At 36.9% G+C, this 23,068-nt stretch overlaps 1 protein-coding gene across 1 annotated transcript; it reads left to right on the top strand.

Annotated features, from left to right (window-relative positions):
* Positions 1-4,108: 4,108 nt before the first annotated feature.
* On the top strand, positions 4,109-21,776 carry RLIM (ring finger protein, LIM domain interacting). Its single transcript, XM_049767238.1, has 4 exons — positions 4,109-4,183; positions 17,275-17,462; positions 18,568-18,651; positions 20,037-21,776. The coding sequence occupies exons 2-4, from the start codon at positions 17,297-17,299 to the stop codon at positions 21,641-21,643; spliced, it is 1,857 nt and encodes a 618-aa protein (XP_049623195.1). The 5' UTR covers positions 4,109-4,183; positions 17,275-17,296; the 3' UTR covers positions 21,644-21,776.
* The last annotated feature ends 1,292 nt before the right edge of the window (positions 21,777-23,068 follow it).

Here is a 23,068-nt window from a genome sequence, read left to right as displayed (position 1 = left end):
ATCGTTCCTTATTGCTATGTAGTATTCCATTATATACATGGACCACATCTTCATGATTCATCTGTTGTTGTTTTAATATAAATTAAAGAATTCTATTGTTAGGGGGATGGTGAGGCCTATTATTGCTTTGACCTTTGTTATTTTAGATTTTAAATAAATTAGGGAAACCTTTCCTGGGAATGAATAACTGAATAAATTAAGAAGATGGTTGGATTGTTAAGGCAAATTATAGCCAGTCCCCATAAAAATGTACAGATAGGTGCAATTTGGTTTGTTGGAATATTAAGAACGTTAGTGTTCCTATAGTGTTTTTGAAGAAAACAGAAAAAGAAATATGAAAACACCTGAAAAACTTGGGTAAAATTGGTTTTCTTTTAGCTGAAAATGAGAGTTTGATGCTGTGTAGCTCATTCCATGGGGTACTTCTGGCATTACTATGGTATATGAAAGGTATTCTTTAAGTGCTTTTTTTTGCAACAGCACTTATCTGATTTTTCCAACATTTTTGTGCACATTGTTTTCAAGTATTTCAAGTCTCTGTCTCAAAGAAGACCACTCCTTAAAATTACCAGTCCCTTTTACCCCTATAGGACTTTTTCCCTGGCCCTTCCCTGCTTTTACATTTTTTATCAGGTATGAACTAATTATAGATGTAATCTATTCCTGCAGTGTATATACACGTACACACATACTTTGACCCTCCCCAAAGTAGAATATAAATACCTGTAAGAATTGAGATTTTGGATGTTACTGCTGGTGTTTGAGGAACTTCAGAATGAGGAGATAGCAGTCACAAGAAAAAAGTGCTACTGTCCTCCTATGTGACTCACCATAATCTTGCCAGTGAAATGACCAAGTAGGGAAGTCAAGACAGGCAAAAGTCTGTATGTGCTCTTATACTTGAAGTCTGGTCATACAAGGCCCATTAAGTTAACCAGTAGTCTGTATATAGGACCCCTAATGTGGGAACTGGTCCTTATGGCATGCATTTGATGGTTATCAAGCTGGAGTGTGGTTTTCAAATTACAGTGTGGGCTCCAGTGCTTTACAGAAAAAAGAAAGTCTACTGATCCCAGCCCAGGTTCCCTATTTGCCTATTGTCAAAGAAGACAAATAGTGAAGCAAAAATATTATTTAAAAGGGAGGAGAAAAGGAAACCCGTTCGAGAGAGAATTTTAGTTTCTCAGAGAAAGGAATCTCAACAAAATAATGAGAGGTTACACAAGCAGACAACTCCTGAATATGGAGTGAGAACGCTTTGCTTTTCTTGCTTTTGCAGAGCTGGTTTTATAGGCTATTTTTTTTTAAAGTTGTCCTGACTTGAGAGTTTTCTTTGCATTTAGGAATTCAATGCTAGGGTCATGTCAAGGTAAAAGGTCATTGAACTTTGAATTGTCTAATATACCCTTCCCAGGTCCTGTTTGCTACCTCTGAATCATCTCTAAAGGGGGTGGGCAGCCTGTTGGACTTGGATTGGCTTTATTCAGAGGATTATCAGGCCTGAGTTCCTGAAAGTCATAGCCAGGGTCAGCCTGAGCATTTGGGCTGGTGTTCTCAGTCTGAAGCTAAGGAGCTCCATTTAAGATCATACCTTGAAAAAAAAAAAAAAGATCAGATCTTGATTGCATTACTTCCTGAAATGTATTCATCTGTGTTAATTTACACAGCTCAATATCTACAACCGGGGATTACAAGTGGCGCTTTAAAGTTGAGTAAAAGGATGCTAAGTATCGGTTTGGGCCAATTGCATGAATTCCCGTCAGGCGGGTGCCGTCTCGCAGCCCTCGCTCTTTGCAAACTCCTTCAGGCAGGCCGAGCCCGCTGCTTTTCCGTTTGCAAAATGGGAAAAGCCCAGGTTCCCACAATTCTCCGAGCGCGACTTTCTCACCAGCACTCAAAATGGCGGCGGAGGGTGGGGCGTGTCACATGGTGGGCGGCAGCGAGACTTTCCTTTTCCAGACCTCCGCGGCCCCGTCGCGTCACCGGCTGCCCGCCTCCTCTTCCCGCCGAGCCTGGGCGAGAAGCACGCGCCGATTGGCTGGCGGCCTGGGAGTGCGAACAGGGCCCGGGCGCGGCGTCATCACTTCCTGTTGTGGGCAGTCATTTCCTGTCGGCGTTTGGTAACAATGGGGAAGATAATGGCTGCTTGAGCTACGTCTCCGGGCCGGCGCTGGGCTAGAGGCGGGTCTCCACCAGTGAAACAGCGGAGGCGGGCTCCAGCGCGGTGGCTGCGGAGGCGCTCAGGAGCGTCTGCGGCAGCCCCTAAGAAGCTTCTGACTCTGCAACCGAGTAAGTTGAGCCCGGGGAAGCCTCCGAGAACTGGATGGGGAGCCTGGGCCGCGCGTTCTCGCGACACGGCCCGGGCGGCACGTCGTGGCCGAGGCTCGCGCCTCCGCGGGCCTCCAGGCGCCGCTGGCTAAACGAGGGGCTCTTGGCTTGAGTCGCTGCTGCCATTTTAGTCCATCAGCCAGCCGAGCGGCCCGTCTCGGAAGACGGGGGAGAGGCGGGCAGGGAGGACTTCCTCCGCTCGGCTGCACGAGCCAGCACCCGGGCCTCCCCCAAGCCCGAAGCACTTGAGCGCTTAGGAGATGTGAGCCTTGGCCTTAAGCGCGACTTTCTTCCCAATCGTCTCGGGTGTTGCATTCTTGGAAGGCTTTTCTCCTTGCCTCACGGTTTGTTTTTTAACTCGGAGAGCTAGGGTTTGGGCCAGGGTGTGTATTGGGGCGGGGGGGGGGGTAGGTGGGAGGGGTGGGGAATCAGGCTGCTCTCTTTAGCTTTCAGATTTCCCAGGATGTCTTAAGACCCCATTTTGAGCCCTTCAATCGGGCGCTCTCAGTTAGGCGCCCCCCTGGGGCCACTGTGACATCTTCCCTAAGGCAAACGTGCTTTACTCCTTCGCTCTACCCTGGCGTATCCTTTGCCAGACACCACTGCAGGGATCCCCTCCTCCCCTCCCCCCCCCAAACGGAAAGAGAAACTGTTCAATGTGCCTTTTTTTTTTCCTTTGGGAAAGGGTGGGAACCGAGCCAAATATTTTCAAGGGAAATTGCGTTCAATCGGCCCAGGACGCTCCCCCACCCCCCTTGTCAAAAAAAAAAAAGCCTTAGGGTCTCAGCTTCTGCGGGCGGTACCTGCCACGTACGCCTTAGTAACTAGTATTAACCGGTTGGGCTTCTGCTTCCTGAACACTCACTCCCTTTTTCCCTTCTGCTGATTAATTTCAAGATGGAGGAGACAGCCACGTTCCTTCACTAGACCATTTCCCCACACTTATTCCACAGGTTAGTCTGGCCATCTGAGGTCTGGCGAGCTCGTGATTTATGTGATTTCTTTCATGTGGGCACAAAAGTCTTTTGTTCGGGGGGCATTTATTTGGATTGGGTATCTACCATTTCCCAGGCCTCACACTAAATTTGGGGGGTGGAAATAAGGAGCCTGCATTTTCCCGGATCACAGTTCATCTGTGACAGATTAATCACTGACTTTAGAAGACTGATGGGAGGGAGGGGGAAACGTACTACTAAATCATTTATTTGTCTCTGTAATTAGACGACGCTTAAGACGCCTATCATATTATGTGCCTCCTGGATGACTGGCAAGGGTCTAAATTATAGACCCCCCACAAATAAATTGTTTTAGATCATAAGATTAAGTATCCACAAAACCCAGTATAAACACTTAAAATAACCAGTTTAGAACACGGTTTTCCTGGAAAATGCTCAAAACATTCTTTAGCCTAAGATGTCTTCAAGATATTTGATTAGTTTTTGTCTTAGGCGAATGTAATGTGCCAAATAAAAGTAACTTAAAAAGTCATTGTCAGAATCTGAATTTAATTACTAATATGCTAAGGGAAGGCCTATTTTAAGTAAGCTTACATTAAAAGGTATATTGGCTGTCAACTTTGACTGAAATATTAAACTTAATGTATAGAATTATTGGTTCTCTCTGACCTCTTCATTTACTCCCAAATAATATTCTACCCCTTATACAGAAATAGATTGTGTTATGGTGTATATGTGTCTATGTAAAATACATAGGATTACGATGTCTATTTCAAAGTAAATGTTTCTTATAAAAGAGGAAGAATAATGGATTCTTTTTTTTTTCTAGAGCAGAAAGTGAAGAAAACTAAAATCAAGTTTATTGTATTACAATACTATGTCATAACAGTCAGGTAATTTATTTTTGTTGCGTCTCCTGATGATTTATGTGTAGAGTGCATGCTTAAAAATATTTTCTGTTTGCAGACCCTTTAATTTGGCTGGGCTTACTATCTTAGTTGGTGTTGAGCATTCTTAAGAATGGCATTTTTACAAGGAATTCAAAGGGTAATATTACTAACTAAAAAGAACTAGTGCTTTCTTTACTGAGTTTTCTTCTTTTAAAGTACCCCATAGAACAGAGGAAAGGGGGGGAAACAAAATAGACATTTTAAAGCCTTAAAGCATTGTTAGAATGGGATAAGTATAAATAGATTTTAAGTTTGTTAATGAGTAAGTGAAATATTAGTATACTATACAGGAATCTAATATTGTTTTGTGTAGTGTTTTCATTTTTCTGCAACATTAAAAGTTATAATACATAATGTTACTGGCATTAACTTGCCCATAGTTAAGGTAAAGAGCATATTAACTGTAGAATAGAAGTAACAGGTTTATTATTCATCCTCAACTAAGTGGCAGAGCCCCATTTTAATCCAATTTTATCTGATGCTGAAGTTGCCAAACTAATGACTCAAGACCTAATTGCTCTCTAGGTTGAAAATGTAAAGAGATAGTATTAATGTTGTGTTGAATCAAAAATTAAATTATATTTGAAGGTAAATCTACTTGATGAAGTGAGACCTGTTTTAAGTCTGTCCCAGTCCCTGTTTTCAAACTTATAAATTTGATAAACTTAATTTAAAATAAGAAGTGATGGGATGAAACTTTAAGAAATGAATTAATGAAATTATACCTAAAAGTGTTATCCTATTTGGATGTGAGTTTTTATAAGTCATGAGAAATGTACATTTGTGATTATTATACTGTACATATTACTTTTTACTTAGCCCCAGTGGGTTGAGAAATAGGGCAAATCACTTACCAGCCTCTAGTTTTCCTGATTCGCAATAGAGTGAATAATAAAATAGAAAGTGAAAAGTCCTCTTTCAAATCCAGATTAATTAGGTCCTCGAATTTTCAGACATTTCCTAAGAGGAGGAAGTTGTTTTTGTGTTTTTTTTTTGTAAGTCTAGCTCTGAAATTTATATATAACAAAAAGATTTTTAAAACCTTTGGCTCAGTGATATAAAAACTATCCAGTTTATAAAATCACTTAAAGTTTTCATAACAAGAATGCAATAATCTAAAATATGAAGGAAAACATTTCTCAATCTTGATCATGGATTGTTTTCCATGTGTAAAGGATTAAAGCGATTTTTATTTATCATTTGAGATATTTCTATATAACTGAACAATTTGGGAATATAGTTATGAATTTCTTATTTTTCTGAAATACATTCTGACATTTTTGTTGTAAGTTGTCTTATATTTTAGTGCCTCATCTCAAATTGATCATAACGCACCTAACATAAACTCAGTTTCACCTAAATATGCTGACAAATACTCATAAATAAATGGTATGTATGTGTATATATATATATGTGTGTGTGTTTATATATATATACATATATATTCATGGAACACTTGTATTTATTTCATACTTGTAGTCTGGGTAATTATAAGATTTCCATGGTTTTGAGTGTATTTTCTGAGGATATAAAGAAACTATCCGTGTTCACTTTTTATATTTATTTAATTTTTATTGATTGAAATTCTGTGATTTAGAATACATGTTAATGAAGATTTTTCATTCACTCAATTCTAACACCACACCCTTTACCATAGTGCCCACCTACCTCTCCCAAAGATGTTCAATGTTTTTAACATTTTGGAATAAAAAGGAATATTTTTTTCATGCTGTTCACTTGACTGTAGTAAAACATAAGTTGACTTCTGGCTATAACATTTAGGGTTTTTTTAGTGCTCTATTGACTAACATTAATGTATGCTATATATGATGACTGTAATTTATATAATATGTAATAGTTGAGAGAATCATTAACTATTTTATTTGTTTTTACTTTGGGGCCATTCCCAGTGGTCCTTAGGGCTTATTACTGGCTCTGTACTCAGAGATTACTCCTAATGGGTTCCTGAGGAACATATAGGATTCTGGGGGGTCTAACTTGATTTGGCTGTGTATATAGCGAGTACCCTACCCGATGTACTATTGCTCTGGCCTCTAATAATTATTTTAGAACAACAGACTTAAAACTCTGCTTTTCCAGACAAATGGGTATATATTGTCAGACATCTTGGTCTTCACTTCTTTGTAGGAACACTTGTTGTCATTATGTTTGGATTTACAAATTGTTTTTCTCAAATAATATAATAGTTACTTTTTAGTGTATGTAATTTTATTTTTTTAAGTGATTTGAGTAAATGGTTTGGGCCAAATCTAGCATTGCTCAATGACTGACTACTTCTAACTTACAGCTTGGGCTTGTTTTTGTCCTTATAGATTCTTCCTGGTAGTGTTTGATGTGATGTAGTTCTGGGTTTGCCTTAGAGCCTCCTGGGCCCTTGTTAAATAATTTTAGTTTTGGGGGGCTGCCATACCCAAGAATTCAGTGTTTGGTTATGCTGTCTTTGTACCCAGGGGACTAGGGATCATTTTTGGCAGTAGGGAGTACGGTGTAGTATTTGGGCATCTAACTTAGGACTTCTCAAATGCCTTACTCAAATTGCCTTAGTGCAATCTTTCTGGTCCCTATAAAGTTCTTTTTTTGGGGGGTCACACTCTGCAGCACTCCACGGTTACTCCTGGCTCTGCACTCAGAAATTGCTCCTGGCTGGCACGGGGGACCATATAGGATGACGGGATTCAAACCACTATCCTGGGTCAGCTGCATGCAAGGCAAATGCCCTACCGCTGTATTATCTCTTTGGCCCCCCATAAAGTTTTTAATAGAAAACTCATATCTTTAAAATGATACTTTAGTTACAGATAAACATCATATTGCCAGTAGTCAGTGGTTTTAATGCTTTAAATATTAAATGCATGAAACTTTGGAAATTTTGAGTCAGTCTGTGACTTAGGAATAATTGAAGCATTTTATACGTGTGTTCATGTGAATAAGGCCAAATTCAGTAATAAAAATTTGCAATAAGTAATGAAAGGTTAAATTTGCAGTTTAAAATAATTGAATAGGAATGGATATCATAATAGTATCCATTTTTTACTAACTTGACTTTATGAATTGAGTTGGCAACATTTGTCATGGTTTCTATCCTTTGAATTATTGATGTCCTTTTTATTAATTGATTTAAACACTATGATCACAGTGTTGTTCATGATTGAGTTTCAGTCATCAGTCATACAATGTACCAGTGCACATTTCCCGCCACCGATATCCCCAGTTTCCTCCCACCCTCCCCTTTTATTTTTTATTTCTCTTTCCCTTTTTAGACAGTATGGTTTGTACTATTGTCATTAAAGATGTATCATATATATATATATATATATATATATATATATATATATTTCTATCTCCTTTCAGCACCCAGTTCTTGTTCAGTAATCATTTCCAATATCATTGTCATAGTGTTCCCTTCTCTGCCCTAACTTGCATTCCCCTACTATTTGTGGCAAGCTTCCTACCATAAACTGGTCCTTCTGGCCCATGTCTTTATTGCCTCTTGATATTATTGCCATACTATCTTTTTTCTTTGGATATGGAGAATATTATTCACAGTTAAATGAGTGGAGGGATAGAGACAGAATATTCTCACTTATTTGTGGACTATTGATGTTCTTAATGGTCTTTCAATTTGTTTTATTTAGTGGCTTGTAGTAGTCAGATTTTTAGAGCCTATAAGTCAGTAAACTTATCAATGATACACAAAAGGACGTTTCTGAGTCTGTTTTTCCTGCTATTTAAGTGGTATAGATAGAATAATAGAAGCAAGGCTAAGTGAACATTGCCATGCAGATATTTTATAATCTTATATCGCTATGGTAGAATCAACAGTTGTGGATGTCTTGGTAGCATCTGTTGATAGGCCAATATTAGGAATAATCTGCAAATTGTGTGGATGGTGAGAAGTGTTGTATACAAAATAAAGGTCATGGTATATCAACTTGCCCTAAGTTTTAATGAATATCCACATTTCTTTTTTAAAATCTAATGAGCACAAAAGTTTATGAATGAAGTGATGAGGAAAACCATTTCTAAGCTTTTTTATCTGTCGATTTAAGTTGTTCTTCAGCTTTATTTTTCTGATATAAGACTGCAACTTTTTCTTAGTTTTGTCTTATTCATAGATAATCACAGAACTGAGAGGTACGTTTTAGGATTTTTAATCCAGAGTACTGAATAACTTATTGCCTCTCAAAAAACTATGTGATTGGGCCCGGAAAGATAGCACAGCGGCGTTTGCTTTGCAAGCAGCCGATCCAGGACCTAAGGTGGTTGGTTCGAATCCCAGTGTCCCATATGGTCCCCCGTGCCTGCCAGGAGCTATTTCTGAGCAGACAGCCGGAGGTTAACCCCTGAGCACCGCCGGGTGTGGCCCAAAAACCAAAAAAACAAGAAACTATGTGATTGTTCAGTCTGTTAAAAATACAACATTTTAATTAAACATCTATGCGTGAAGAATTTCTAAAACTTTTGATATCTATGTATATATTAGTATTTTTGTCCTAACCTCAAGTTCAACAGTTCTTTATGACTTAGCTTCTTTTTAAACTCCATTAAATTAAATATTTTCTAATTTGGAGTTATTTCCATTAATAATTTGGTACATTACTGAAGTAATATTTTCTTTGCTGTCCAGGATCACATTTTGTTAATTCTCATTTATGAGGTGTCTAATGAAGCTCTATTGCAAACTAAATGCTTGTAATCCCCTAGAACATTTTTATATAATGTGTTTGGAATTTTTTGAAAATATTTGCAAGGGCAAAAGTGCTCAAGATTCAAGTCGGTTGCTTTTATGTTCTCTCTGCCTCTCTCCTCCCTTTTTTATTTGTTTATTTTGAGTTTGGAACTATACTCAGTGGTGCTCAGGGTTTACTTCTGCTCCTGCGTTGATCACTCCAGCAGGACTCAAGGGTGCCATATGGGATGCCAGGGATCAAACTTGCAGGTCAAGTGCCCTGTCTGCTGTACTATTGCTATTCCTACCATTTTTTGTTTTTAAAGTTTTATTTATTAAGCCAGTGAAATTGCTCAACAGTCTCAGTGTATTCGGGAGACCTAGGTCCTCCATACTACACAGTCCTCAGTACAAAGAGCTGGCCTCATTACTGCTTGGAAAAATCAAAAAGCAACAATAACAGCAGAATAATTTAATAAGACTTTTCTTCCACACTTACTGTCTATTTTTAAATTTACATAGCATTTGAATTTCAGGACTTAGTTTTGTGAGGCTTGTTGCTTTTTAACTGTACTTTGATACTTCAAGTCCCTTAATTGGATACTGTGAGACAGTATGTCCCTTGAATATGAAGAGTGGGCTTATACTTAGGACCAGGTGTCCTGTCACCATCAGCATCAAACAGTATACTAAAAAATTAATTTATGCCTTAATATAACAAAATGACTATTTTGAAGATTGGCTACATAGAATTAAATGAAATAGTGCTTTTAGCAGTTGTCAGAAATTAATTTAATAGGTGTTGGTGTGACTATAGGAGAAATGGAAATCATGAACAGTACAAAAAAATTCAAGATGACACAAATGTTATAAAGTCCCTTATTACTGAATACACTTCAGATTTGCTTTTCTTGCTGCTTTTTCTTCCTGATAGTTATCTGACTTAGTCATGTTAATGACTTAGTCATTTATCAGACTAGTGTTTTTTTTTTTTTTGGACTGGGCAGTTTCTGATTTGACTCTTGTGTTTTTAGGGATTGGTTTGCTTATATTGACATAGTGCTCTGAAAGAAATGAACTTAATAAAATATACTTTTTATAAAACTTAGGTGATACTCAGGGTTTACTTCTTGCTCTGCTCTCAAAGGTTCACTTCTGGCAGAGCTTGGGGAACTATATGTGTTACCAGGAATGGCCACATGCAAAGCAAGCCCTTTATCCACTCTCTTATCTCTTCAGCCTAGTAAAATACACTGTTATCCAAATATTTAAAACAAAATGACTATAAAAATTGACGTTCCTAAAAACAAATTCTTATGAGTTAATGCAGCTTGTCAAAGTTTTTAACATTTTGGATGTTTCCATAGCAGGAGAGATGACCATCATAAAATTATCATAGTAAGGTTGAATATTTTAGACATGCCTTCTGATATTCAAATAATGCATTCAAAAGTCTATAATCTTGGGGTATATTGGGAAGAAGTTATCTAAGTAAAAAATTTATTTGGAATCAAAAGACTTGGATTTAATTACTGTATCTTTCACCTTAAAAACATTTGGTTTGTTTGGGGCCGGAGCCATAGCACAGTGGTAGGGCGTTTGCCTTGCATTCAACCAACCCAGGATGATCCTGGTTCGATCCCTGGTATCCCATATGGTCCCCTAAGCCTGATAGGAGCAATTTCTGAGTGCATAGCCAGGAATAACCCCTGAGCGCCAGTGGGTGTGGCCCAAAAAAACCCAAAAAATAAAGAAAAAATATTTGGTTTGGTGATCACTTTCTCTTTGCTTCCATTTCATTTTCCATAAAGTAGATAGAGGTGACTCCTAATTCCTAGTCTTCTATTGAAGAGTAAATGGAATGCAGGTGGAAAATCTGTGTAAATACAGGGTGGTAAGTATTGCTTGTAATTACGGAGAAAATTGTGATTTTATATTTATTGACTGGGATATTGTAGCTCTTCAGTAGAGTATTTACCTGCTGTCTGAGGCCTTGAGTTCCACCCCCAACTTCCCTCTGCTCCAAAGTAGGCATGTTTTCTTAGGTTGGTTACTACTAGACATTTAAATTTAAAAATGGTTAGTGCCAATTGTATATTCAATCCAAAAAGTCTGGCCTATACACATGGATATTATAACTATAAGAAAACTAAATAGGAGCTCAGAGTGTATGGCAATAGGAGTAAGTCATGTAAATTTTTGTGCATAGGAAAATTTATTTATCCTAAGTCTTTATGTAGAGTACTCAATATTACTCTTTTTAGGAAAAATTAGAATAATGGGTTTATAGAACATGAACATGGATTTAGAATTTGCACAATATATTGGTATCTTACAGGCATATAGATATTTTAAGTCTGCACTGTCCATTATTATATAGCCACTGTGACTACTACACACTTATAATATTTCTAACACTTAGGTGAAATGGATTTTAAAATTTATTGGGCCGGAGAGATAGCATGGAGGTAAGGCGTTTGCCTTTAATGCAGAAGGACGGTGGTTCGAATCCCGGCATCCCATATGGTCCCCTGTGCCTGCCAGGGGCGATTTCTGAGCATAGAGCCAGGAGTAACCCCTGAGCGCTGCCAGGTGTAACCCCAAAACCAAAAAAAATAATTTAGTTTGGGGGCCAGAATGATAGCATAGCCAGTAGGGCTTTGACTTGCATGCAACTCACCCAGGTTCTATCCCCAGCATCTTGTATGTTCCCCGAGCCTGCCAGGAGTAACCCCTGAGTGCTGCCAAATGTGGCCTAAAAAACAAAAAAAAAATAGTTTTTAATAATTAAATAAAACAAGTCATAAAAATTACTTTTTTAAAGACAGAATTTTGTTACTTAGTATGATTATGTTTCACGTTAAGTATTCAAAAATTGGCCTCCAGGAAGGGGATAGGGCAGTTGTTTTGCTCATGAACAACCTAGATTCCATCCTCAGTACCCCAATTGGTCCCCTGAGCACTGCCAGGTGTATCCTATAAACAAAACAAAAATAGTTTAGACTTCAGCTTGGGAAGTACAATTTGTATAGTACACATTAAATTTTAGAGACATTTTATATTGATAACATTTAAAATACTATGTTTTGGTTATGTTGAGTAAACAATGTAAATTTCACTTCTTTTTTTAGTTCAGTCTTACCAAAATTAACATCAAGTCTATGAGATTATGAGGTTTAAGATAATTGTATTCTCCCTTTTCCTCTCTTTCTTGTTATGTTCATCTTTATTGTTCACATAATATTAGGCTAATTGTTTTGACTAAGACTTCTGCAGACCAACAGTTTTAATTCAATTCCAATAGCTTTTGCTATTAGAATATGCCACTTAGAAACTTAGGTTGGCTAAAGACTTTTTTGTTCCTTTGGTGAATAAATACTTATTGATGAGATTTCATTTTAAATTTGTAATCTTGTCAATGAGGAAATTAAAACAGAAAATACCTGGAAACAAATTAAAATAAAAACCAAGTAACTAGATTCAGTATGCACAGTGCTAAAATGGGAGTTGAGAGTGATGAAAGTTATAATAGAACAAGAAAAATCACAGATGAACAATTTGATCCTACAACTTCTAATTGTAATAAATGAACAAATAAAACCAAGTAGAATTTCAGTCTGAAACACATGGGTGATAGCTAAGGGAAGTGTGCATCAACATCATAACTCAGTCAACAAATAATAGGGGGTTAAGGGATGGAGGAAGATCAGATAAGAGGTGATAAAGGATCAGGGAAAGGGGGTATCATACAGTTTGGTTGGTAGTGTGCAGTAAATTTAAACATAAACACTATTGCAACACTTTCCTAAACTGTAATCTAAAAAATAATCTATACGTACAACAAATAAAACCTAACAAGAGGAAAGAAATAATACAACTTGGAGTAGAAATAAACAACAAACCAAAAATACAATGCAAAAGATAATGAAACTAACTTTATTTCTCAAAAGATAAAAATCGTGTTATCTTGGGGCTGGAGAGATCTTGCATGAGGCCAAACCGGGTTCGATCCCCAGCATCCTATGATTTTCTGATTCTGCCAGTTATTTCTGAGTCAGACCCAGGAGTAACCCCTTAGTGCCACTGGGTGTGGCCCCCCAAAACAAAATAAAATCATGTTATCTTTAGCTAGGCTTATTTGAAAAAGTAGAGAAAACTTGAAATTATTTTATGAAGTAACTGGATTGGGATTAATCAAAGTGCTCTGTAATTAAGAACAAAAAGTGCCCCTTTCTACTCTTTATTGCCATTTACACCATGATTAAGTTAATTGAATTTATTAATAAACATTGGTGGCAGAAATATTAGTGTAAACTAGGGGTAATGACTAGCCAAAGTTTCCATTATATCATTAGACAGTTTGTTTTACATAAAATATCACACATAATAAATGATACTCTTAACAGTATTTGTACAAAGTCTATCCGCACCACTTGAGCATCCCGCAGTCTTACTTCTAGCAGTGCTCAGGGTTGGCTGAGTGCAAGGTAGGCACCCTACCCACTGTGGACCCATGAAACATTTTTAAGAAATATTACTCATATGAGGCCGAAGCAGTAGCACAAGTGATAGGGTGTTTGCCTTGCATGCGCTAATTTAGGACGGACCTTGGTTCGATCCCCTAGCATCCCTTATGGTCTCCCAAGCCAGGAACGATAAAAAGAAAAATATTACTCATAATCTCTCAAGGTATTTCTTCTCTTTTCTAACATACTTATTTATCCTACATATGGTGATGAATATTTAGCTATGTTCATTGTTTAAACAATTTTAAAGAATCAAGATTTACAAAGTTATTGATAGTTGAATTTTAGACATAAAACGTTCTAGTACCAATCCCATCACCAGTGTCAACTTCCCTCCATCAGTGTCTCCAAGTTTGATGGTTATAGTTTAGATCCCTGCTTTTGGTATTGTTCAGTTGGTGGCATTACCACTCCCCCACATTACCAACATAGCCAATATCCCTGACCCCTGTTATCCCATTATTTCCCTTTCTCATCTTCCTACCTCTTGAATTTATTTCCTTTTCTGTCTTATTACTATACTCTGGGATAGGTATCCCACCCACCTCTGCAACATTGCATTCCCTTGTCTATTTATTTTCTGTACCACATATAAGTAAGATCACTCTGTGTATTCAGCATGTTTTTATCATTCTCCACAGCTATATGTATTCCATTGTGTATATATGCAACATCTTCACAATAAGTTCATATGTCATTAGACACCTAAGTTGATTCCATATCTTAGCTTTTGTACAGAGTACTGTGATAAATATAATAGTATGTGTCCCTTTGAAGTGATGGATATTTTAATGTTCTGAAAGTAGAAGCCCAAAAGTATAATTGTTTGGTTGTAAACCGTAGTTTATTTCATTCTCTTCTTACCCTCTCATCACTACCAGTTTTAATGTACCAACCTGTTTTCATTTTGTATGTTAAAATATACTTTTTTGGAGGTTGGGGGTAGAGCACATTCTAATAGGCTTTCATTTATTTAGTTAGAAATTTAGGTCCTACCTGGTGGTGTTTGGGGGTTTCTCCTGTTGTTGTACTTAGGGATCACTCCTGCCAGGCTCTGGGGACCTTATAGGATGCTGGGGATGGGGAGCATATAATACAAACTCCCTACCTGCTTTATTATATTTCTCAGGCCCCTGAGAAAGTGCTGTGTAGAAGGTTCACCATAGAACTTCAAGATAAGTAAACATTCAACACATGATCATCTTGGCAATTTTTATCACCTTTTATGTTCAGTTTGATTTTTTGAACTCAGATTAAGCATTTTCTTGTGATTTTCATTGATATAAGAATAAGGAACTTCAGGAAAGGTTTGCTTTACATATATACGAATGTAATACTACTTTACCTCCAAAGTTCCAATGCCATCTCATCATCAAAATGACTTCTCTTTCTTCCTTAGACTCCCCTTGCCTTCCTTAACCACCATAGTTTTCACATAGTGTGGAAATTTTATTGACACTTCATTTGCTTTGGTTATCCTTACTTCACTTAATGACCTTGGTTTCATCCATTTTTGTTCCAAAGAGCGTGATTTCTTTTTTAGTAAAGGCAAACTTAGTGTCTTTTAACAGGCCATTCTCATTGCCAGTCTAGCCATTTTTATTTGTTTGTTTGGAAGCTATACATGGCTGTGCTCAGTGCTTACTCCTGGTTCTGCATTCAGGAATCATTCCTGATGTTTCTCAGAGGACCATATGCAGTATCAGGAAGTGAACCAGGATCGGCCACGTGCAAGTCAAGTGCCTTACCTTGTGTACTATTTGTCCCTCAGCATAATCATTTTGAGGTACTCCCCCTTTTTGTCCAATTTGTAGTAGCTTTCTTTGAATCCCAAAATGTCTAGAGTAAAATATCAAAAAGGAATATGGACTCTTTAAATTTATTTCTTTTGTAATTGTATCTTTAAAACTCTTGCTAAAATATTCTTTTCCTGGTCATGAATTTTTGAACCAAGACAGTGTAGATACTTCTTAAAGAACTTAAGTACAATAATAATAATAATAATAATAATAATAATACAGCAGGAAAGGTGCTTGCCTTCTGTGTGTTCAACTCAGGTTCAATCCCTGGCATCCTATATGGTCCTCCGAGCTCCATCAGGAGTGTAGAGCCAAGAGTAACCTCTGAGCACCACTGGTTGTAACCCAGAAATAAAAAATTAAAATTAAAAAGAAATAAAAATAACTTTGTTTCTTGCTACTAAAGAATATCATCTAAGGATCAGGTGTTATAAAATGAAAGTATAATTAAATGCAGCACAAAGAATGGAGGCTTGAAGTGGGTAGGGCACTTGTCATGTTCTAGGCTAGGCCAACCCAGGTTTAACCCCCAACACCCAATATAGTTCCACAAGCCCCACCAGGAGTGATCTCTGAGTGTAGAGAAGTAAGCCCTACCCACTTCCTGGGTGGCCAAAATTTATTTCTTTTTTTAATGAAGATGTTTTCCCTTCATATAAAGTAATAATGTAGGCCACTAATTGATCATGAAATATGAGCAAAACATAACTAGAATTTTCTATTTTAAAAATCTTGTGATTTTATATTTTTTATGATTTACACCAGAGAAAGCAGATGAGAACAAAATTAAATGAAAATATGCTATAATTAGGCTTTTTGGTGAAACTATGCTAGAAAAAAATGCCAGAATTTGGGCATTAATAAGAATAGACTTTGTAAAGTATCGTAATTGCTATTTATGGATGAGACTTGATTATAATTCTTATGACCCATTTTTATAATTTAATGATTTAGTGAAAACTTGGGTTAGAATTGTAATAACTTATGATCACCTGATACCTAATTTTTTTCATAAAATAATAAATTTTCAAACTAAGTTTTCCATTGAAGTCTGAACATGTGATGTCATTGTTTTATTTAGTAGTTTTAGTTCACTGCTGAGTGCAGTCATAGCTATGTAATAATAAAATAATTCACGCTGTACACTCTAAGGCTAGAATTCAAAGTTCACTTTGTCTTCATTTCACAAATATGTACTCTTAATTTTAAAAATATGTCAAGTGACACTTGAGAGTTAATGCATTGAACCTCAATTAGATCCTCAGTCTAAAGCTGCCCTTTGCACTGCTGGACCCAAGTAATACCCCACATCCTCATTTTCTCACATTGAACCTCTCTCTGGTTTGCTGGGAACTCTCAAACCTTCAGTGTACCATTTGGATGCCCCACTCCAATTTTTGTCATAATTCAGTAATTTAATATGACACCTGAAATGTTGTCAAGGTATATTTGCATCACTGCAACTTGCAGGTGCCAACTATGGTGCAAAGCAATTAAAGTGCTACATCTGATCTCTGTCACAACTACTCAGCTCAGACATTATAGCATGAAGTTTACCATAGATAACATGTAAATGAATGTGTGTAGCTGTTTTTAGTAAAATTTTAACAGATTTGAATTTCTAATTCATCACTAAATGTTCTCATAAGATAATTTTTAAAATATGAAAAAACATTCTTAAATCATTTGTAAATATAAGTAAATAGCACCTCTAGATTTGCTACATGGGTTATAAGTTTGCTGAAGGTGTGATGATGGTGGAATTAGTTGAGTATGGAATGGATAGAGAACTTCATAACAGTAAACATCAAGATGATTCAAAAATGACTGCTAAAATTCATTATCTCTTTGACCTCTTATTTAATTTTTTTCTAATACAAAGTATTTCTGGAGTTTTCTGATATGAATATTTCACTTGAGGTCTTTGAACCCATGTCTTGACCTGATTTCTATATTTTCACAAAGATGAAACTTTCATAGAATATATACTAACAACTGCTTTCATCGTTGATCTTTCTCTTAGGTAATTTTCCACTTGTTTATCAAGATGGAAAGTTCAGATTCTAATGATAAAGGAAGCGATCAGTCTGCAGCACAACGCAGAAGTCAAATGGACAGACTGGATCGGGAAGAAGCTTTTTATCAATTTGTAAACAACCTAAGTGAAGAAGATTATAGACTTATGAGGGATAACAATTTACTAGGCACCCCAGGTATGCATCGTGTATTTTAAGGATTTTTATATATATGTAAATTGTTGACTTTAAAAAGATTTTAATGTTTTAAAAATATTTTTCAGTAATTTTTAAGCATTTCAATACAAGGGAAATACAATTATATATAATACTATGCTACTTGTTACTTAGTGATTTTTTTTTAATTTGGAATTACATGTCCAGATTGTATTCAGTCTAAGCCAGCCTTGGGTAAAATGTGTACTCTTCAGAACTTTTTGCTTGGTGGTTCTCTTTGACAAAGTTCTATTTATTTTTTTTCCTTTTTGGGCCACACACTCCTGGGAGCTCGGGACCATATGGCATGCCAGGAATTAAACCTGGATTAGGCACTTACCTTGCACATACGGCCCCTGAGCACCACTGGATGTAGCCAAAAATTAATATCTCATTATGACTATTTCTACAAACCTTTGGTAGATGCTTACAGTTTTAAATGTGTAACTATAACTTTTGGGGGGCATATCCAGGGATGCTCAGGCATCACCATATGGGATCTTAGGATTGAATCCAGATAGGCAACGTGTAAGACAATCTCCCTATCTGCTGTGCTATCAATCTGGTCTTTATTGTAATTTTTATCAGAGGGAATACATTTTGAGTCGAGCACTTGATTTGAATCAAAATGCCCAAGTTAAGTTGGTATTCTGTCTGTGTTAGCCATTTATTAACCATGGCTCTGGTACATCAAAGTATTAGTCTGTTTACTGTTTTAAAACAAATCTGGACTGGAGAGATACAATACAGTGGATAGGGAGTTTGCCTTGCATGCAGCAGGTCCAGGTTTGATCTTTGACATCCCATATGGTTCCCCAAGCCTGTCAGAAGTTATTCCTGAGTGCAGAGCCAGGAATAACTTCTGAGCTTTGCTGGGTTCATACCCACAGAAAACAAAAGAAAGCAGATCTGCCTCTCAGAAATGAAATTTTTGACAAGAAGTACTATATGAAAAACAATAAGAAACATATAAATATAATTGTATATAATATTCTGTAAACAAATACTACCTTGATTCTTAACTACTCCTTGGTTTTCATCTAGATGCTATTTGTAATTTGGCAAACTTTTTAAAACCTATTTTCAGGTGAAAGTACAGAGGAAGAATTGCTGAGGAGACTGCAACAAATTAAAGAGGGACCTCCACCACAAAACTCAGATGAGAATAGAGGTACAGTTTGCTAGATAGGGCAGGAGTGGGGTGAGGATGAAATGGATAGCAAACTTCATAACAAATAATAAATGACAACTAAGGTGATCCCAAAATGACACAACTTAATTTGGGTTAAGTAACTGCTCATAAAAAAGAGAGAAGCAGGATTTTCTTGATAATTTATTGAGAACGTTGACATGTTTTATTTCTGATTAACCTTTGAGTTCTACTAAATGGAACATAGTAAGAAATTGCCTGTTTAAATGTGATTTTTTTTTCTTGATTTTACACCTCCGTTGAAATTTTTTCATCATCAGCAAGAAATGCTACATTTTCTAACAGTGGTTCTCAGTGGGGTAAATTTTGTTTCTTACTGGAAAACATGGTATTATCTGGAAATATTTTGGGTGGTCAAGACTAGAGAATTGCTATTAGCATTTGTAACTAGATAGAAGCCAGAAATGTTGTCTAACATGGTAAAATGCATAATATAGATCCCTGTGTTGCCACTGTTGAGGAATTCTGGTGGACTCTTAGATCTGGTGTTTTCCTTCCAGTTTGACTAACTTAAAAGGCTATATAATGGCAGTTTGGTTCTTTAATGTACCATTATATCTACTCTGCTAGGTAGGCTCAAGCTGTATATTTTGTCTGCTCTCCAATTTCATGTCAACATGAAATGTTATTAATATAAAGAAATGTTCAAATTTAAGTTTTAAAATTTTAACAACCTTTTTTTATTTTGTTTGCAATAGCTACAGCATTTTTGTATTTTATCAAAAGCACTTAGAAACCAGAAGTAGGGCCGGAGTGCTAGCACAGTGGCAGGGCGTTTGCCTTGCACGCAGCTAATCCAGGATGGATGTGGGTTTGATCCCCAGCATCCCATATGGTCCCCCAAGCCAGGAGCAATTTATTAATGCAGAGCCAGGAATAACCCCTGAGCGCTGCCTGGTGTGGCCCAAATCAAACAAACAAACAAATAAATGAAAAGAAACTAGAAGTAATGACATAGAATAATGAAAATTGATTAAAAATGAAACTTAAAATATTAAATCTGTACCCTAATTTGTCTTGTGTGCTTATATTAATGTTAACAGTGGAAAATGTTGTCTTCTAGTAGTGACTATGAATATGACAAAGTATAGACGATAGCTTTTTATTACTTTCTTTTTTTTTTCCAAGAAAACAGCAATTTTCTATTTTCTCTAGAATTGGCTTACTTTTTCAAAACAAAATTAACTTCCCTGCCTTTATTTACAAATCTTTGCACTGTAGTTTTCAAAAACTGTAAATATGAAATGTGTTTAGAATCTTTTATTTTTTTCAAAGCATTCTTGCATGATGTTCTAAGTTTGTAGAAGTTCCTTCATTTCCCTCATCAATTTTTTTTTAAAAAACAGGTGGAGACTCTTCCGATGATGTGTCCAACAGTGATTCTATAATTGACTGGCTTAACTCTGTCCGACAAACTGGAAATACAACACGAAGTGGACAAAGAGGAAACCAATCTTGGAGAGCAGTGAGCCGGACTAATCCAAACAGTGGTGATTTTAGATTCAGTTTAGAGATTAACGTTAACCGTAACAATGGAAGCCAAAATTCAGAGAATGAAAATGAACCATCCACAAGACGTTCTGGAGGAGAGAATTTGGACAGTAGCCAAAGGCAAATAGAAAGTTCACGATCTGATTCCACATCTGTGAGAGCATTTAGATCAGAACGAGGTTCGACTGAAGCAATAATGGGAGTTATACCTACCAGAGGCCAGAGAAGGGCAAGGAGCAGGAGCCCAGACCATCGCCGAACCAGAACCAGAGCTGAAAGAAGTAGGTCACCTCTGCATTCAGTGAGTGAAATGCCACGACGATCTCATCATAATATCTCATCTCAAACTTTTGAGCATTCTTTGGTAAATGAGACTGAGGGAAGTTCTAGAACCCGGCACCACGTGACATTAAGACAGCAAATAAGTGGGCCTGATTTGCTAAGTAGAGGTCTCTTTGCAGCATCTGGAACAAGAAATGCTGCTCAAGGAGCAGGTTCTTCGGACACATCCAGCAGTGGTGAATCTACAGGATCAGGGCAGAGACCTCCAACCATAGTTCTTGATCTACAAGTAAGAAGAGTTCGTCCTGGGGAATATCGGCAAAGAGACAGCATAGCGAGCAGAACCCGGTCTAGGTCTCAGACGCCAAATAACACTGTCACTTACGAAAGTGAGCGGGGAGGTTTTAGGCGTACATTTTCACGTTCTGAACGGGCAGGAGTGAGAACCTATGTCAGTACCATTAGAATTCCCATTCGTAGAATCTTAAATACTGGCTTAAGTGAGACTACATCTGTTGCAATTCAGACCATGTTAAGGCAGATAATGACAGGCTTTGGAGAACTAAGCTACTTTATGTACAGTGATAGTGATTCAGAGCCTAGTGGCCCTGTCTCAAGTCGAAATATGGAAAGGGCAGAGTCACGAAGTGGAAGAGGGGCTTCGGGTAGTAATAGTAGTTCTGGATCCAGTTCCAGCTCCAGCTCCAGCTCAAGCTCCAGCTCAAGCTCCAGCTCCAGCTCAAGCTCAAGCTCTAGTGGTGAAAGTTCGGAAACTAGCTCAGAGGTATTTGAAGGCAGTAGTGAAGGAAGCTCATCTGGTAGCAGGCGAGAGGGTCGACACAGGCCTCCCCCCACAGTAACATTTGATGACGGCGGTTCTTTGCCTTTCCTTAGCCTGGCTCAGTTTTTTCTTTTAAATGAGGATGATGATGATCAACCTCGAGGACTTACCAAAGAACAGATTGACAACTTGTCAATGAGAAGTTTTGGCGAAAATGATGCATTAAAAACCTGCAGTGTTTGCATTACAGAATACACAGAAGGCAACAAACTTCGTAAACTACCTTGTTCCCACGAGTACCATGTTCACTGTATTGATCGCTGGTTATCTGAGAATTCTACTTGTCCTATTTGTCGTAGAGCAGTCTTAACTTCTGGTAACAGAGAAAGCATTGTGTAATTAAAGTCTGAACTCAGCTGTGTAGCTGGTATAGTGATGGGCAAACAGGAAACAAATGCTTTATGCCCACTTTTTGAGTGGTGCTTAAATATAAAATCACAACCTGAATTCAGTCACTGCTTTTTTGAATGATTGTCCTTTTCTCAAATATCTGTTCCAGAATAAAAGGAAATATTTACAAATGTTATAGAATATAAAATTTGATTTCAATACCAGTAATTGATAATGCTGATGACTTATATATGCTTGTCATTTTCTCCTTTGTTGTCTTAAGAGATATGCTTTAGCAATGGCTCTCTACCTGTTTCATGTTAATCTTTAAATTATCCCATGCCATAGGAGAGAGGTAAAGGAAATTCCCAGTTTAAACTGTTACATTACATGTTTTATAAGTGTATCACTCCCACTTATTAGTTGGCACAATTCAGCTACATTCAGAATATCATATGTTCACCTGTCAGATGAGAGGGTATTGGACATGTCAGTATAAATAACACTAAGATTAGGATTTTCTAAGTGTAAAACTGTCTCCTAAGCCCATCACTGTGGCACACTGTAGAGTGAGTTTATAGTTTGGGATATTTATCTTGTGGAAATATTAAAAAAGCTTATGCTTGTGTGAGTGAAAAAATAATTTGTTTAAAATTGTAAAGATATTTTGTAGAGCTCAGTACTTTTCCAATGCACTCTTGTATTAAGGCATTAAAATTTGTAAAGTACTATGCTTAGAAAAGAAAAAAATGCTTTTTATGAGCCAACTAAGTAAAAAAAATAGCGACCAAACAGAGTACAAAGTGTAGAACTCTGTTCAAGAGCAGAACTTATCTGTAGTAGTTCATAATGTGTAAAATAACTACTGTGACATGCAAAGGAATGCATAAAGTGCATAATTTAATTAGATTGAAGACCAATGGAAATTGTATATTTTAACTTGGAACTTGGCAGGAAGTGAAAGAATTTTAACTGTATAAAGACAACAGTCATGACAGGTTTGAACAGATGTCATTCAATGAGAACCTTGAACACAGTAATCTAACTTGAACAAATGAAGTAGATTGAAAATTATGGTTTAAGAAAAGCAAGTATCACTAGGTAGAGGATATACTGACTTTTTTTGCAAGTCTGCTTTTCAAAAAAAGAAAGATGAAAGAGACTATGACCACTTTTAAAGAAGAATTGGAGGTAGTGCAAATGTGGTGTGTGCTAATAGAGAATTTGTTTTGAATTTACATTATTTTCAAGTTTTATCATTTAAGGTACCAGTGCACATTTGTTTATATTTTTATACTTTGTATAGCATAGACCTGACATCTCACATTTAAAGAACTAAGGGTTTTTTTCCTTTGTTAAAAGTGAGTTGTGTTGGGTTATTTGAAATTCAGATTTTAATTATGTTGCCCATAGTTGATGATGAAACTGCTGGCT

The sequence above is a fragment of the Suncus etruscus genome, chromosome X (genome assembly GCF_024139225.1).
Source record: "Suncus etruscus isolate mSunEtr1 chromosome X, mSunEtr1.pri.cur, whole genome shotgun sequence".
NCBI classification, from domain to species: Eukaryota; Metazoa; Chordata; class Mammalia; order Eulipotyphla; family Soricidae; genus Suncus; species Suncus etruscus.
The sequence above is the reverse complement of the archived record's forward strand: the minus strand, read 5'-3'. Positions and strand labels throughout refer to the sequence as shown.